The following is a 19,189-nucleotide window of genomic DNA, read 5'->3' as shown; positions in this document are numbered from 1 at the left end:
CAAGGGCAACTTAAGAGGAGCTAGTCATCTACTGCCGAACCAACATTCTTCGAGGACCTCATTGGATAGCTACTGATAGCTGTGAGATCAAGAGGAAGGAACACTAGAAGCCAAGGAAACGCTTCTTCCAACTCGAACTACATTTCCCTCGAATTAGCATGTCAAATGCTTATAAAATTTGATGGAAACAAACAGAAACTCTTCGAATTCATTGATAACTGCGATAAAGCAACTAAATTAATCAAACCCGAATTAAGAACAATATTATTTTCTATAATTGAAACTAAGTTAACCGACAATGCACGAGCGCTTGTGAGAAATCGAAATTTAACAGATTGGGTTCACCTCAAACAGCATCTTTTGGACGTTTACTCTGAAAAGCGTACAATGGGCCAATTGCAATTGGAATTAAACTCTTGTAAACAAAACCCATCAGAATCAGTTATGTCATATTCATCAAAGGTAGAAAACTGCTATATAAAATTGATTAACACATTAGACTCAAATCTGAGTAGAGAATCAAGAGAATCTTGCATAAAACTATTAAAAGAACAAGCTTTGAGCGTTTTCTTAACAGGTCTCCAACCGAACTTGTCATTTTTAGTAAAATTACAGCGTCCTGAAAGTTTAGAAAAGGCAATTGCCACTGCTTTTCAAGGAGAGCAGGAACTCAAATCAAAAATCGAAATTAGCAAGTATCAAAATACACACAATGCATCGGTTCGCCACTGCGATTACTGTAATAAGCCTGGTCACACTTCATTTAACTGCAGACATAAAGCTAATAATCAACGAAACCAATTTTCATCCGTTAAACATATACAAAATCCTAATCCACAAGGTTTCAGGAATACAAATAATTTTCCCACAAAAATTTGTGCTTATTGCAAGAAAACAGGTCATCTTATAAGTGAATGTAGGAAAAGACAATATAATAACAAGAGGCAAAATCAATCTAACTCTTTTCAAAACGGAACTCCCAAACTCCCAAAATTCTAATTTAAACTCTCAGGGCTCTCGGGGTGCTGCTCAAACGAGAGAAGCCCAAACAATTCGAGCCGTGTACTCTCAATAAATTGTTCTGCGACAACTTATGTTCTAATTTCAATAGAAGAATTAATTCAAGATCAAAACTCTTTCTTACTTGACAACGTCGCAGACATTTCCCTAATCAAATTATCAAAGTTAAAACCTCATGTAGACGTTTTTGAAGATTCTCCAATTTTATTAAACCCTACCCCCTAAACCCTACGAAAAACCTAGGATATTGCTTTATGAACATCTATATCGATAACAAAGTCTTCGAACACGTTTTTCACATCATACCAGATCCATTCCCCATAGAATTCGATGGTATTTTACGGAACGATTTTAACTTAAAGAATCGATGTGCAATCGACTAACATGCTAATTCACTCATTCTCGGAAATTCTCGAATTCCACTAAATCACATAAACAAACCTCGAAATCTTTTGAAGATTTCGACTCTATGTCCAAAAAAAAAAAATAATATCTTAATAATCAAACCAAGATGCGAAACTATAATTCAAATAAACGTAACAAACGAAAATATTTCTGAAGGCATCGTTCCTAAAATCCAAATATTGGAAGGAATTTATCTCTGTCCAAGCATCGTTAAAGTTGAAAATAAAAAAGCCATTACTTCTATACTTAACAATACGGAACATTCTGTCGAGATTTCAAAATTAGATATAACCCTTGATCCCTTTGATAAAACAATGAATGATTCAAATATTTTCCATCTCTCTCATGAGTCTAATACACAAAATCACGAATCTAATCGTCTTTCAAAAATCACAGAATGTCTTAGAATTGATCACTTAAATTCGGAAGAGAAAGCATCAATTATCGAAATATGTCATGAATATAACCACCTTTTCCATTTATCAGGAGACGTATTATCTAATACAAATGCTGTAAAGCATTCAATTCAAACTACTTCAAATAAACCAGTAAACGCTAAAACATACAGGTATCCTCAAATTCATTAAGAAGAAGTTAATCGCCAAATCACTAAAATGCTTGAGCAAGAAATAATAGAACCCTCAAACTCCCCATGGAACGCACCTATTTGGATAGTTCCAAAGAAAATAGACGCATCGAAGGAAAAGAAATGGCGACTTGTCATAGATTACCGACAACTCAATGATATCACCATAGGCGATTCATACCCCCTTTCCAATATAGCGGATACTTTAGATCAGTTAGGACATTCGAAATACATCGATAATACGCTTGACCTTACGTCAGGTTTTCACCAAATTGAAATCTCAGAAGAAGACGCAGAAAAAACGGTCATTATCAGTTCAGGCGCATGCCATTTGGTTTAAAAAACGCGCCTGCATCATTTCAACGAATGATGAACACCGTTTTGGTTGGCATTAAAGGCATTAGATGTTTAGTTTATCTTGATGACATCATCATATTTGCAGACACTCTAGAAATTCACGATAAAGGACTCAGAGAAGTACTCTATAGACTAGCCAAATTTAACTTAAAAATCCAACCAGACAAGAGCGAATTCCTAAGAAAAGAAGTAATGTACCTATGTCATGTCATAACAGAAAACGGAGTCAAACCAGATCCCGAAAAGGTAAAAGCTGTCACAAAATTCAAAACTCCGAAAAACGAAAAGGAAATAAAAAGTTTCTTAGGTCTAGCAGGTTATTATCGTAGATTCATTTAAAATTTCAGTAATTTATCTCTTCCATTAACGAAACTATTACGAAAAAATGAAACATTCAATTGGACTAGCACACAACCATCTGCATTTGTTGTGCTCTGAACCCCTACTTCAGTATCCTGATTTTACCAAAACCTTCATCCCCTCTACAGACGCAAGTAATTACGCAAAAGGTTCAGTGCTATCCCAAGGAGAAATTCGGGATGATTTACCAATCGCTTACGCCAGTAGGTCACTAAATAAGGCGGAATCAAACTATATCACGACAGAAAAAGAGCTACTAGCCATCGTTTGGAGTATAAAACATTTCCGACCTTACCTCTATGGAAGAAAATTTATTATTTTGACTGACTACAGACCTCTTGGTTATTCAATGTGAGAGATCCAGGATCACGACTCGTAAGATGGAGACTAGCTCTCGAAGAGTATGAATACGAAATAAGGTATAAGCCAGGAAAAGTTAACAACGCAGATTTTTTCAGTAGATACCCTATCGACAATTACCATAACGATTCAATTGCAGTTGTACAGAATATCAAACAAGAATCAGAAAATTACCACGATTTACTTCAAAAATTTCGAACAACTTTAATGACGAATAATAATATAGAGGAGAAAAATGACAAAATCACTGATTCATCATCCACCATATGTGTATTCATTCCAACGGATTTGCAATTTAACGAAAATTGTCAATCCCAAATCGAAACTAAATATTCTCACTTAAATAAATTGAAAATCGAGGAACCTAAAATCAATCAAATCGTACAAATTGACAAAATAATTTATATCTTCTTCAAAGATAACTATTGGGAAAAAATATCATAGGAAACCATATTCAATACTTTAAATATCTTGAAATAATATCTCGTTGAAAATAACATCACAGAAATTAGCTTACCACGACTCTCTTTTGCATATGATAAACTAAGTTGGAACAAACTCAGATCCATGCTTAGATACGTTTTTCGAAATACCAACATTCACCTCATAATCCATCACGATATCTTATATGAACCAAATAAAGAAGAAATTCATGAAATTCTGATTGAAAATCATTCAAACCCGTCATCTGGACACTCAGGTTTCCATAGGACCTACAATAGAATAAAACAAAAATAAATGGAACGGTATGAAGACTGATATCAAAAACTTTGTAAAAACTTGTGAATCTTGTCAAAGGAATATATTAGTGCGGAAAAAGAATATTAAGCCAATGGAAATAACAAAAACGAGTTCTCATTCTATCGAAAAAATATTTTTAGATATTGTTGGTCCACCCCCATTGACAAAGTACGGTAATTAATACATACTCACCTTACAAGACGATCTGTCAAAGTATTCTCAAGCATATGCTATCGCCAATCATGAAGCGAAAATCATCGCTGATACCTTTGTGAGAAACTTCATTTGCAAATTTGGTATTCCGAAATATACAGGGTGTTCCTAAATTGAACGTACAAACGAAAGGGGGAGATTCCTTAAGTGGGTAAGGAAAAAAAGGGGCCCATAAACATGGGGTCGCAAACGTTTTGTTTTCGAAAAACAGAGTGTTTTTTATACGAGTTTATCGAATCTTTATGAATCATCGCTACAGATCAGGAAAATTTCCATAAAAACTGACACTGAATTCATTCACCACAGCTTACAAAGCCTTCCCATCATAATTTGGATTTTCACGAGGATTTCGAGAGAATCGTTCAAAATTTTTTTCTCGAAATCGTTGGTAGATACGACAAAACTACAAGAGATCGAAAAGTTTAAAATAAGAACAGAACAAAGCTTCTTTTTACATTTTTTCAAATTAACAGTTGCTCACCAAAAAAAAGTTCTGCCTGTAGATTCTCCCTGTAGATCTTCTATCGAAATTGCCATGTCACGTGGTGAGAACTCTAAAATGTAATATCTATGCCAAATTTCAGTTGAAAATTTTGTGAAGTGTAGATACTATGAGAAAAAAACTCGAAAAAAATTCAAACTTCAACACTCTGTATCTCGAAAACGAAACATTTGCGTCCCCATGTTTATGGGACTTTTTTTCTTAAACTCACTTAAGGAATCTTCCCTTTTCGTTTGTACGTTCAATTTAGGAACACCCTGTATTGTTACTGATCAAGGCCAAGATTTCATGTCGAACATCCTTAACGAAGTTTCAAAATTGTTCAAAATAAAACAAATAAATTGCACAGCTTATCACCCTCAAAGCAACGGAGCTCATGAGAGAAATCATCAAACATTAGAAGATTATTTATGTCATTATATTAATGAGAATCAATCCGACTGGGATTGTTGGATTGACTTCGCTATGTTCTCATACAATACAACCACACATTCATCAACAAAATTTTTACCACACGAATTACTGAGTATTCGGTAAACAACCCCAAATTCCAACTAGTCTCACAAACTCAGTAGACTTTAAATACACTTATGAAAATTATGTAGACGAATTAAAATTAAAACTTCAGAAATCGCAAGGAATAATATACTCAAATCCAAAGAAACTAGTAAAACATATTATGATAAAAAATCTAGAAATACCGAATTCAAGCTAGGCGAAAAGGTACTATTATTAAATGAAAAAAGTGAAAAAGGAAAGTCTAAAAAATTAAGTCAACAATACACCGGTCCTTATGAAATAATAGAAATAAATTCTCCAGTAAATGTCACTATTCAAATAAGGAGAAGAAAAGTAAAGGTGCATACTAATAGACTCAAACATTTTGTTTCAGATGGATAATAGTTTGGTTTTGCGTAATCCAAACGGGAACGCATGCACCATATCCAACAGATCCATAGGTCCTCTGGTATATATTATGAACATTTGAAGAATTTGCGTTTCATCGAATCCAAATGGAATCTTGTAACGTATATAGACTTGAAAACATTTGAAGAAGAATTGGAATTAATAAGCAACTCTCAAAGGGAAACACAAACTCTATGTTCAAAAAATGAATTTTTAAGATCAATCGCCTGTGAAACTTCGTTAGTTCTGTTAAACCAAATGATACCATCCTTTTATAGAAAAGATCAAATTTTAAAAGAATTGTTAAATCGCCGAAATCGCGTGAAAAGAGCTTGGTTCGATATTATATATTAAAACAACAAATACAAATAGTTTAAACAATTATAACAAATTTCAATCACACTATCAATAACTTAAACACTAACAAGGATCTCTAGATCTAGAGATCAATCTAGAAAAAATAACGAATTTTACGCAGAACTTACAGGACCGATCATATTCAATCGAACTTCAGCAAATAATTGAAGAGCATTTTGAACTGCTTATGCTCCTAACCCCAGAACTAGACCATGAACTCTCAACATTAACCAATTCAATATTAATCGCTAAATCAAATGTACTACACCCTGTAATAATGACTCCATATCAGCTAGTAAATAGCATGAGATATTCGCTATATAATCTCGTTCCTCTGCCAATTCTACATTCTTCAAAGGAAAGCTTCATTTTTATTTTACCGTCAATCAAATCTCTCAAATATCTAAATTGATCTAGAGATCAATCTAGAAAGAATAACGAATTTTACGCAGAACTTACAGGACCGATCATATTCAATCGAACTTCAGCAAATACTTGAAGAGCATTTTGAACTGCTTATGCTCCTAACCCCAGAACTAGACCATGAACTCTCAACATTAACCAATTCAATATTATTCGCTAAATCAAATGTACTACACCCTGTAATAATGACTCCATATCAGCTAGTAAATAGAATGAGATATTCGCTATATAATCTCGTTCCTCTGCCAATTCTACATTCTTCAAAGGAAAGCTTCATTTTTATTTTACCGTCAATCAAATCTCTCAAATATCTAAATTGATCTAGAGATCAATCTAGAAAGAATAACGAATTTTACGAAGAACTTACAGGACCGATCATTTTCAATCGAACTTCAGCAAATAAATGAAGAGCATTTTGAACTGCTTATGCTCCTAACCCCAGAACTAGACCATGAACTCTCAACATTAACCAATTCAATATTAATCGCTAAATCAAATGTACTACACCCTGTAATAATGGCTCCATATCAGCTAGTAAATAGCATGAGATATTCGCTATATAATCTCGTTCCTCTGCCAATTCTACATTCTTCAAAGGAAAGCTTCATTTTTACTTTACCGTCAATCAAATCTCTCAAATATCTAAATTGATCTAGAGATCAATCTAGAAAGAATAACGAATTTTACGAAGAACTTACAGGACCGATCATATTCAATCGAACTTCAGCAAATAATTGAAGAGCATTTTGAACTGCTTATGCTCCTAACCCCAGAACTAGACCATGAACTCTCAACATTAACCAATTCAATATTATTCGCTAAATCAAATGTACTACACCCTGTAATAATGACTCCATATCAGCTAGTAAATAGCATGAGATATTCGCTATATAATCTCGTTCCTCTGCCAATTCTACATTCTTCAAAGGAAAGCTTCATTTTTATTTTACCGTCAATCAAATATCTAGCTCTTTCCGAAATTCGTAACACATATACTACATTCAACGATGTAAATCATTGTAAATCCTTACATGAAAATGAGATTAAGTGTATTCCTGAAGAACCTATTTACCTAACTCAGTCTAGGAAAATTTGTGAAACCCAGCTTCTTACTGCTGATAGCGCAAGTGGAAAGTTAGATCTTTCTTGCGACACTCGAGTACTTACAGCCTCCTACGAAATATGGCATAAACTCACGTCAAATAATAGTTGGATTTTTGCGCTACCGCAGCAAACCTCAATAACGCTGAACTGTTTGCCGAACTCACCTTTATCGTTGTTTATCAACGGTACTGGTATAATAACTTTAGATGGAGGTTGTAAGTTATACACTAGTACAACAACCATAGCATCAGATCCTATCACAGTTAAACAAACCATCTTCAAGAAACCAATCTTTCCGAATTTCGATTTGTTACAAGATTGTTGCGAAAAATTGAACGATAAACCGAAAATTCCAAATGAAACCCTTCACATAATTCCAATTCAATCAATCGGTCTAGATTATAACGAATTAAATATCGCAAGCCAAAAATTAGACGAGATGAATGTAGAGGCGACATAGTTGGAGGAAGAACCTTTATTATCCTTTGTTATGAAAAATACTGTTGTAAGTTACCTTGTATGTACAGCCATCAGATGTATTTTGGTTTATTTAGTGTATAAACTGATAAAATATTTATATAAGAAATATGGAACACAGTCAAATAAAAAACCATTGGGCATATGCCATAAAAGTTTTGAAGAGGAATCTTTAGGGAATTGTTGCCAAAAGATAACAAATTGTCTAACATTCAACATAAAAAGCAGATCAAAATCTCCTGTCAGAGTTGAATATGAAGAAGAAAACATTGCGAGGAAGTTCCGCTGAGAAGAAGTCCCAGGATTGCTCAATTAAAAGATCAGTGATCTTTTAAATTTATGCAGGGAGGTGTTATGTACCTACTCTATCTTACATGTTGAATTCCTAATTCTTGTGATCTTTCCATTAGGGTACAGTCATCCCTAATCAAACCTTCACTATCTGCATTCCCAATTCCCATAATAGATAGTTCAATATAATAATTAGAGATATAACTTTGTAATCTTAGATTGCCAATATTAAACTTAAATATGTAACTCCCTGTTATCGTGATTCATCCTCGAATCTCGTTACTCTCCATTATCAATATCAATTACTGTGCCTTTCCATTATTTGTAATTTCGACCTAAGTAAATTTAAGAATAGTATATAACTCTTAGATTTTATAATCCAAGTCAGTTCGAACCCACTTTCAATTGAGTTAAGTCTACTACAGTAAATCATCGATGTAAGCAAGTCTTACCCTAATACTGTAAGTTACCACAAAAATAAACTACTTATATTGTTATTGTGTCGTTTTCTTCGCTGTTCCACAACAACTCGTTTGTTTTGATAACGTTCGCAGAGGAGATCCCACGCTTTATCGTAATTTGCTTCAGATACTTCCAAAGCTGTCAGAACATTTGCAGCTTCAACTTTTGCAATATTTTACAATATTTCAAATTACAAAACTTTTGAATTTTATTGATAGATTGGCAGTTATGAATCATTGCTTTGTATGTATCAGAGAATTGAAGCTACTTTTCATATGCTCCATGGTATTCAGGTAAATTTAATTTTGGTAGCTTTGAATTTGTATTTTGAATTATCGAACTATTGGAATTATTTTGGAAATTGTGGGTGCTGGAAGAAGAGTTTATATCAACAGGTGTAAATTGTTTTATCAACTTCTTTGCTTGGCCAATAGCTTTGAAATAAGAGTTTTCAAGTTCCGTTCTTTCAGAAAGATGATCTTCAGTTGTCGTATTTTTATCAATGAACTCTAATTCAGTTTGAATATCATTCAAATGATTCCAAAGCGGTTCAATTTTTTTCAAAACGTGTATTTAGCTCTTCTAAATTACTACCATCTGTTATATGGTTACTAAAAATTTTGAAAAACGCGTGATTTGTCCTTTGATACTACCTCGTTTGAAATGTGAGGTTTTGATTTGTTCTTCAGACATTTTGACAAATGAGAATCTATAACATGCAATAATAAGCAATTCAGAATGAATCAAGGAATTCGGAAATGAAAGAAGGAAGGCTTAGGCTTACTTGAGATTTCTTGGTAAACACTTCGAGTTTTGAGAATGCTTTCGTCGGTTGACAGTACGGAATGTATATATATTCTTTTGATATAGAGCATTACAATCTTGAACAGCAAACAATAATTATAGCATGTGTATAAGACACAGTTTTAGCAGAGGTTAGCGTAACGGGGTACCATACAAATTGGGTATGATACAAGAGCTTAGGGAAAAACCTCAGTAAAAAACCCTTTCTCCCCGTGAGTGTAGTGGATTGTTATTTTTCACGAAATAAGCTGAAATATTCCATATTGAAGGCCATCTCGCACTGCAAAAATTGATTCTTTCTCCAACAAAAAGGAAAATCCAGAAAGTCTTCTCCAAGATAACAGAAACTTTTATCTGAAATAAAGAGAAAACAAAAGCAGAAAAACGTAAAATAATAAAATTAGATTCAATATGTCAGATTGACCTAAAATTGACAACCCAATTCAAAAAAGATTCGGAAACTGCATGTATAGCTCTAAAACCATCCTGAAATTTATAAATTGGACAATGATTAACTAGATGATTTATGGTTTCTTCTGGTTCCCCGCATTCACAACTAGGGCTTTCAACTGAATTCCACCTGAAAAGCATTGCAACGTCCGTGACCTGTTCTTATACGATTCAGAATACACCATATTTTCCTGGGAAGATCAAAACCAGAAACTCTATTCGAAGGATCAGTTACTAATTCTTTGTTGAAAATAGTGCACCCATTCCATTCAGACTGCCAAAGGTCTTTGTCCCTTATATTCGAATTAAGAAAAGAGTTGGACCTTAAAGTCATGCAGAAGGCGGTACTGCTCGGAACAGCGAGAACTGTACGCAAGTACATGGGGAATGCAGTGGAACACCGTCTGCTCCGACAGGAAGTGCGGATGGAGCAGGAATCCAACCTACAGCAGGGAGCCGACAAGCGACCCGGACCCGACCACCACCACGAGCCCGAAAACCTGGAAAGGGCTCCAACAGAGCTTAATCCTTTTGATATCTGAGATATCTGGGATAAGTGAATTTTCCTCTGGAGAGGAGTGTGAAAGCCGCAAGGCTGAAGTCATAATGAGGAATTGTTGAGTTGTCCAACCGTATGCCCCAGGAAATTGAAGAACTTCGAAAATATTTCCTGAGCAAGGCTGCTTCGTCAGAACTCCATCGAGTAGTTTGTGTTGCTGATAGTTCTACACCGTTAAAGCTACAACAGGATCACTTGGAAACCGTCGAACACTCTGCAGAAAGAAAACTGATTGGCAAACCTTTGCATGGAAGGCACCAGAACGAGGTCAACCATGATTACGTCGACATATCTGCGTCGAACTACTGGTTGACTTCCGGAAGGTTGTTTCCTGAGACAGAGGGCTTCATGCTCGCCATCCAGGATCAGGTGATTCCAACAAGAAATTACATGAAATATATTGCCAAGGATGCCTCAGTGGCGGACGATAACTGTCGTTATTGCTGTGCAACACATGAAACTATCCAGCATATCACCGGGGGATGTCAGAAGTTCGCGGGCACGGAGTACAAAAATAGACATGATGCTGTTGCCAAGATTCTTCACCAAGAATTGGCACTAAAACACCAACTTCTAAGTTCGAAAAAGGTTCCTTATTACAATTACCATCCGGATACTGTGTTGGAAAATGAACATCACAAGCTCTACTGGGATCGCACGGTTCTCACAGACCGGAAAATAACCCACAATCGACCAGACCTCATATTGCTCAATAAGGATGAGGACAGAGTACTATTTATCGACGTGGCAATTCCAAATAATAACAATCTAGATAGGCATACTGAAAAAATTTCAAAATACAGAGATCTTGAGGAACAAACCAGGAGACAGTGGAAGCTGAAAGATATCAAGACCAACCCCATTGTCAGATCATCTACAGGCCTGATACCGAAGAAACTACTGGAGAACTTGAGGAAACTTCATTTGGACGAAAATATCTATAGAATCATGCAGAAAGCGGTACTGCTCGGAACGGCGAGAACTGTACTCAAGTACATGGGGAATGCAGACATCGTCTGCTCCGACAGGAAGTGCGGGTGGAGCCAACCTACATCAGGGAGGCGAGGAGCGACCCGGACCCGACCACCACCACGAGACCGAAAACCTGGAAAGGGCTCCAACAGAGCTTAATCCTTTTGATATCTGGGATAAGTGAATTTTCCTCTGGAGAGGAGTGTGAAAGCCGCAAAGCTAAAGTCATAATAATAATAATTTATTGATCCTTTGAGACAAATCAATGTATAGGATAGGTCATATAGAAAGAAAGAAAAAAATACATTAGCTTATGACTATGACATCATTGAGGTAATCATTTACACTATAATAACATCTATTTAACATTAACTTCTTAACAGCTTTTTTGAATTTGCTGGAGTCAAGATTTTGAATATTGTGGCCATTGTGGGGCAGATGGTTATAAAGTTTAATGCATTGATAGGAAGGAGACTTCTCAAACCTAGTTTCTCTATGCTTGGGCACAAATAACGTTCTCCCATTTCTGGTACCATAGTTATGAAAACTAGACAACTGTACAACACTTTCCTCATTTTCCTTCACATGTAAGAGACACTTGAAAATGAAAATGGATGGTTAGTATATTGTTTCCTACGAATATGGGTCTACAGGACGAACGTGGAGGTATATTGAATATCATACGTAAAATATAATACGTTTCTGTATTATGAAAGCTCTTCCAACGTCCGCACAGTTTCCTCATAGTAGAATATTGTACAAGTGGCTATAGACCAAGCTGTAATAGATATTTATGAGTGATTCAAGGGAAAGTGAGTTTCTCACCCTATTCATAGCGTAGTAGGAACTGTTCAATTTTTTGCATACAGAATCAATGTGCAAACCCCATTTTAAATTATTGTCAAGGCGAATGCCAAGAAATTTAGTACCATTTTTAGATTGGATGATATTATTCAAATGGTGAAGCACCAGCACACGATCACTAGGCCCAATTGTGAAGTAAACACATTCGGTTTTATTTATGTTTATCATTAAGTTATTTTTATGACACGAAACTTTCCAACAGCAGCTAACATAGGGACTGAAGTTCATCGAATGTTGTGGCCGAAACCACTACCGAAACATCATCAGCAAAGAGACTCATTAAGAAATTCCTTATCGGTGATGGAAAGCCTCCACACGTAAGCAGATGTAGAAACATCATTCTCAAATTAACTGGGAGATCATTGATGAAGAGGAGAAATAGAAGAGGCCCAAGGACAGATCCTTGTGGTACTCCTAGACTCTTTTTTTTTTTTTTTTTTTTTTTTTTGATGTAGCAGGGGGAAAATCTGCAAGACAGACGAACCACCCTCATCTCCTGAGGGGGAACAGTGTGGGGTTTCTCACTCTCCTGAGCTCGAGACCCACTAAAAACCCTACTGCTTCTTGAATTTTGGTTCCGGGCATTTGCCTATAAACCGTTCATCTCTTGATCGGTTTTCTTCTCGCACACTATCGTGCTGGGATTTATGTGTTTATCCTCTATTGGATTAACACTTTATTGAATTTTTCAATAAGTTTCTGTTGTTATTTTAATCTCTTTTTAATTGATCTCTTGGTCTCCTTCGGTAAATTCGCATTCTCCTTTTGTCTTCCTCTGGGTCGTAGTCCACTAGTCTCCTGAGTTCTTGATTCGGATGGTTTTTCGCTGTTTCGAATAATTTCTCTGCTTTTCTGTTCATGAATTCCGTTATGGTTTCCCATTTCAGGTCCTTATAAATCTGTCTATTCCTGACAAACCAAGGTGCATCTATTGCACATCGTAGCAGCTTGTTTTCAGTGGCCTGAATTCTTTTGATATGGCTCTTTGCCGCGAAACCCCAGGCAACTGATCCATAAGTCAGTTGAGGCCTAGCAACGGCTTTGATTATCTTCAATTTTGTCTCTTTCGACATGTGGCTTCTTCTTCCTATCAGAGGGTAGAGTCTATTCATCGCTGCTTTCGTTTTGTCGATTGCTTGTTTGATATGACTTTTCCAAGTAAGTCCTTTGTCAAGCGTTATTCCTAAATATTTGGCTTCATTTTTCCAGTCGATTTCTTCGCCGTCAACATCCAGTTTCGTTGTGGGTCGCAGTCTTCTCTTCTGTAGTAATATTGCTTGGCTCTTTTGTCCATTGAGCTTGATTTTCCACTTTATGCACCAGTCATTTGTTTCGTCAATCGACTCTTGTAGAACTCGTTCTATTATTTCAGGGTTTCGGTGTCGAGTTGCTATGCCTGTGTCGTCAGCATATAACGTTAGCATGGTTCTTGGATTTTTCGGAATATCGTGGATGTATATGTTGTACAGAAGTGGCCCAAGTACTGATCCTTGGGGTACTCCAGCCTCTATATCTCTTGTTGAGGAGCATTCTCCTCCCACTTTCACGTAAAATCTTCTATTTTTGAGATAATTCCGTATCAACTTGCATATTTTGATCGAATATCCAGCACATCTCATCTTATATATTAATCCTTCATGCCATACTCTGTCGAATGCTCTGGCGACGTCTAGTAAAACAAGACCTGTAGCTTGTTTATTTTGGAATCCCTCTGTTATGTACTCTGTGAGCCTCAATAATTGTTGTTCTGTTGAATGCTCTCTTCTGAATCCGAACTGTTCTGGTGGAATTAGTTCCAGATTTTCGGTTTCCTCATTTAGCCTCGTGGCGATAATTCTTTCTACTACTTTTCCTAAAGCCGACAGTAGACTTATCGGTCTGTAGTTTTGTGGAAACTTCTTCTCTTTGAATGGTTTATTGAATACTATGACTTCTGCTGTTTTCCATTTTTCTGGGTAGTGTTCTGTCCTCATAATTCCATTCGCGATATTTGTTAGAGCGGCTATACCTTTTCTAGGTAATTTCTTTAACATAACATTCGTTATTTTATCGCTTCCGGGAGCTTTCCTCTTCTTCAAACTTCTTATTATTTCCCTGATTTCATTTGGCGATGTTGGCTTGTCTATTTCAGCAGTCGCTGGTAATTCATCCATTTCTTCATCATTTTCTTCAACCAGTTCTTCCAAATCTTCATTATCGTCGTCTATCCTGTAATTTATTCTCGATTCTCGTTCGATCGAGTCCGCCAATGCATCTGCCTTATCAGTATTGGTATAAGCCATTCCCCTTTCTCCGTGTAGGGGTGGAATTTTAGTCTTTTCTCCTCGTAGGCTTTTTTGCATTCTCCATGCAGAATGATCGATTGTATTCAGTTCTTGCACCCTTTTGTTCCATCTGCTTGTTCTTAGATCTTTCAGGGCATTTTTCAGAACTTGGCTATGTCGGTTGAGGTTCCTTCTATTCAGATCATTTTTGTTCATCCTATATATTCTTCTTAGTCTTCGATTTTCTTGTATAAGATCTTTTACTTCTTTAGGCGTATCGCCATGCGGATGACTTGGAGCTGGTCTCTTCACTCTTCTCGTGCTTTTTTCGTAAGCTTTCAATATAATCTCTTCCAGTTTATCAACCGCACATTCCAGATCGTCTGGAGTGTTTATTGTTGGAATTTCTGTTATTTCCGATTGTATTAAATGGCTGTATTTAGTCCAATTGGTATATTCTCTTATTTCCAACAGTTTTTCTCTTGGTTCTTCTCCAATTGTCAATTCCACGGGATTGTGGTTTGAGGTTCCATCTTCCAAAGTTTCAATCGAGAATTCTTGACTTATATTTTTCAATATCGCGATATCTATTACATCTGGTATTCCTCTTCCAAAAGCAAGATATGTCGGTAGCTCTGGTCCAATAACTATGGCATTTTGTTTTTCGGCGAAATCCTTGAGTTTTTTGCCATTTCTATTCTCTGTTATGCTATTCCATAATGGGGATTTACAGTTGAAATCTCCGATGGAGATTTTCGGGTTTGATCCTTCCAACATGTTGTTTATCTCTTCTTCCAATAGATTGTTTTGTGGTGGCTTATACGCCGAGGTTATTTCGACTCTTTGCCGATTTAATTCGGCAACAATCGTCACTTTTTCTGTTTTTCCTTGTGTTTCGTCGGATCTACTTTTAAAGTAGTGTTTCAGATCTGTTCTCACCAATATTGCTACTCCTCCTCCGGTGTTTGTAATTCTGTCACATCTATATGTTTCATAATTCATGAAATTCAGTCTTCTGTTCCGGTTTATTCTTGTTTCCTGTAGGGCTATAATATCAGGTTGTCTTTCTGATATTATTTGTTCTATCTCGGCTTTCCGAGTGTTGATCCCGTTTATGTTCCACGAGATTATCTTGAGGGATTTCTTCCTAATATCCGTAAGGTCCATTAATTCAGTTTACTGAATAATGCTTGGAGTTTTTTCTCCATTTCCCTCTCAATTTTCAACATTATCTTGTTGAAAATTTTTTCTGTGAAGATATCTAAATCATCGGCTGATTCAGATATCTTTTTCTTATCTTGTTGACTGTTCACAGCTTGTTTCATTGTAAGCTTTTTCTGTCCTTCTTTTTTCTGGACGGGTTTCGGAGTCTCCCTCTTTTTTTCCTGCTCTGTAGGTTGGGTCTTCGCTACTTCCTGAATTTTTTGTTCAGAAGTTGTTGTTTTTGTTACCTTCTTTTTCTGTTCAACTGATTTTCGGGAATTTTTCTTTCTGGTCACCAACTTGAACTCGCTACATCCTTTGTAGCTAGCTGGATGGCCCTCTTCTCCACATAAGACGCATGTGGCATTTCTCTCTTCACCTTTTCTGGTGAGTGTGCAGTCATTGCTGCTGTGGCTTCCTGAGCACTTTACGCATCTCCACGGGAAGGAGCATTTGTTTTGTGCATGCCCGTACCTTTGGCACCTAAAGCACTGGCTTGGACTTTCAGGCCTCTTTTTATGCTCAACCACAATACAGAGGTTGTAGAGTCGCTTCACTTCGAATATTTCCTTTTTCTGGGTTTTAACCAGGTAGAGAGGTATTTGTTTCTTTGTCTTGTTCGATGTCATTCTGGACACCTCAGCGTCTGTTATTCCCTGGAATATCAGGTCGTCCTTAATCAACGCAAGATCAGCGTCGATTGGTAAATGCCTAATAACGGCATATATCTTCTTCTCCTCCTCCATTTGGTAGGTAAAAAATTCTTTACCACGCTGCTCGAAGAATTTCGTGATTTTTCTAAAATCATCTACGGTTGACGCGATGATTTTTATACCGTCTTTAACTGTAGTTGCACGGTTGTAATTTATCCTTTTTGTGTAGAGAGCTTTAGATATCTCTACCCAATCTGAGGTGCCCATCATCGTGATGGGTGGAATTTTATCTTTTTTAGGCACTTCCATTGCCTTCTTGACAGTCTCCTCATCAGAAGAGGAGCTTTCTTTTCGCGCGCGTTTAGTTGGGGGCGCGTTTGGGGCCTTCGCGACTTGGGTTGTATCATTTTTCCTTGTTTCGGGTTGTGAAACAGTTCCTATAAGGGAATTATTCTTGGAACCCTGTACCGGCTTTGTGATTGCGGCGTACGTGGGAGGTTTCGTCATATTGTTGCGGGTCATTTCCTCCCTCAATAGGCGCATCTCACCGACCAACTGTGACACAGTTTCAGTCAGTTTGACTATTTGAGCTTTCAACTGCCCATTTTCTTCTCTGAGCTTTACAAGCTCCTCGTGTTCGCCTTCGCTGAACTCTTCAGCATCGGTCGCTTCCATGTAGGAGCCCTCATTATCTGAGGTTTCCGACATGGTTTTATAATCAAAAATCTCAAAATAATAAAATATTCAGAAATCTTCACTAAAATAGTCTAATATAAAACTATGGTATAAAGTCGAATGTTTTATACGCTATGATAAAAATCAGAAAAGAGATACGAAAAATAAGCTCACCTGATGTTTTCTGCAGTACCAACGAGAAATTCTCTGGACACTTAGGATGAACACCAACTTTGAGAATTTTAACGAATTAAAATTCCGATAACAAATATAGAACCTACAAAAACTTCGCAGACGGAATCAAATATTCCGTAGCTTGGTTAGTGGGCACTTTCACCTCCGCTTTCTCTTTTACGGCACTGTGACACTTCGACTTTCTCGTCCGCTTTCTCTTTTATAGCACTAGGAGCACTGTAGCACGTCTTCTCCTGTCAAGTGAATGAACTCCTAGACTCAGATCATGTTCGCCAGATAGAGAGCTTCCAACCTTCACAAAAATAGATCTACCCTCGAGATAGCTCTGGAGCCAATAATAATAATAATAATATCTTTATTCCACTGAATATACAGTGACGTTAGTAACTTGAAAAGTTTTATAGTGAACAGAAAGAAAGAGTAAAAAACAAGTGAACAATAAAGTCAAAAATACAAATACTCAAATACATGTAAAACAAAAAATTATATGACCCTCATTGCCGAGACGAACTCACTCACGCTATAATAAGAGCCATTGGCGAGAATCGATCTCAGTTCACGCCTGAACTCCGAAGGACGTTTTTCAATTTAATACTTCGGTAGAACATCATATATCTGAATACCCGATATCATCCGAGATTTCTCATGAAATGCAATACAAAAATACACCTCGAAAACCCAAGTTGTAACACTTGTCTGTTATAAATCGAAAAGAAAGACTATCGAATGCTCGCGAGAGGTCGAAAAATAAGGCCGCTACATGCAAGCCAGTGTCGAGACATTCATATACATAACCAACAAAGGAAACTGCAGCTGTCTCTTTTGATCGACCCGATCTGAAACCATGTTGAGCATTATCAAGTACTAGCTGACCCGGCAAACCTAGTTTTGCCATTTAAATTATTTCTAGGGTAGAAAATAATAACTAACTCATCGTGATATTGCTCGATTGGTCGTAGGAAAAAAAGGATGCCTTTTTTTCTGTTCTGTACAATTTTTTTGGGGAATATTTTGTTATATAAACCTTGCCCTAACAATAATAAACACAACAAAAAAAGAATTGTCCAATTTGGTACGATCGTTTGAACAATAAAGCATTTTGAAGTAAACCATAGATCCTCTTTTATTAATATAATAGAGAAGAGATACCGAACTTGTCAAGATACTTGATCATTCGGTTGAACACGACTCTTTCGAATACTTTAGAAAATACGCTCAGAATAGAAATTGGTCTATAGTTCGTGATGCTTTGAATGTCGTTCTTCTTAAAGATTGGAACAACCAGGGCCCTCTTCAGAATAGAAGGAAAGATGCCAGAACTTACAGAAAGATTAATACAATGAGTGAAATGCTTGCAAATATCTGAGCTTATCAACTTTAGAATTCTAGCAGATATAGAATCAGCTCCTGCACACTTATTATTTTTCAGCAACTTAATTACATCAGACCCTTCGCACTCAATTACCGGATGAAAAAAAAATGTTTCGCTGAACATAACTGAGGAAGTACATGAGGAAGTCAAGTCAAGCTATTTACCATGGACCATACTGTTTTGTTTTCATTATCTGATTTACTAATAAGGTCATTATGAAATTTTAATTTAGTATTTCTGATTAACGAGTTATACTCGCTTTTAGTTTTCTTATATAATGTATAAGTGCTGTGACACTTTACGTTCGAGTGTAACCAGTGCAGATTCAAAAGTTAACGTTCGGCCAGAAGAACCTCCGGAGTGATCCAACTATTTATTTTATGATTTCTAGTAGGCAATTTCGCCAAAGGACAGCATGATTCAAATGTACTCTGAATCGCATCAACGAATGCTTGGAAACATTCATCGACATCATTGATATTATAAATAGCATGAAAATCATAAATTGAGATATGGAAAGCAAAATTGTAAAGATTTTGTTGAGTCAAGTTTCTAACTAACTTAGAGCCAGCCTGTGTATTCATTTGAGATATGCCATTGAATTCAACCAAGAT

The 19,189-nt window shown here is 36.4% G+C and overlaps 1 protein-coding gene across 1 annotated transcript in view; it reads left to right on the top strand.

The window, feature by feature from the left end:
* Nucleotides 1-999, top strand: part of LOC123315964 — a 28,250-nt gene extending 27,251 nt beyond the window's left edge. Inside the window, exon 2 of the mRNA XM_044901874.1 lies at nt 70-999. Within this exon, the coding sequence (XP_044757809.1) occupies nt 70-999 (930 nt within the window). The remainder of the gene's footprint in view (nt 1-69) is intronic.
* The last annotated feature ends 18,190 nt before the right edge of the window (nt 1,000-19,189 follow it).

This window comes from Coccinella septempunctata, chromosome 6 (genome assembly GCF_907165205.1).
Source record: "Coccinella septempunctata chromosome 6, icCocSept1.1, whole genome shotgun sequence".
NCBI lineage: Eukaryota > Metazoa > Arthropoda > Insecta > Coleoptera > Coccinellidae > Coccinella > Coccinella septempunctata.
This window is presented reverse-complemented; position numbering and strand designations above follow the sequence as displayed.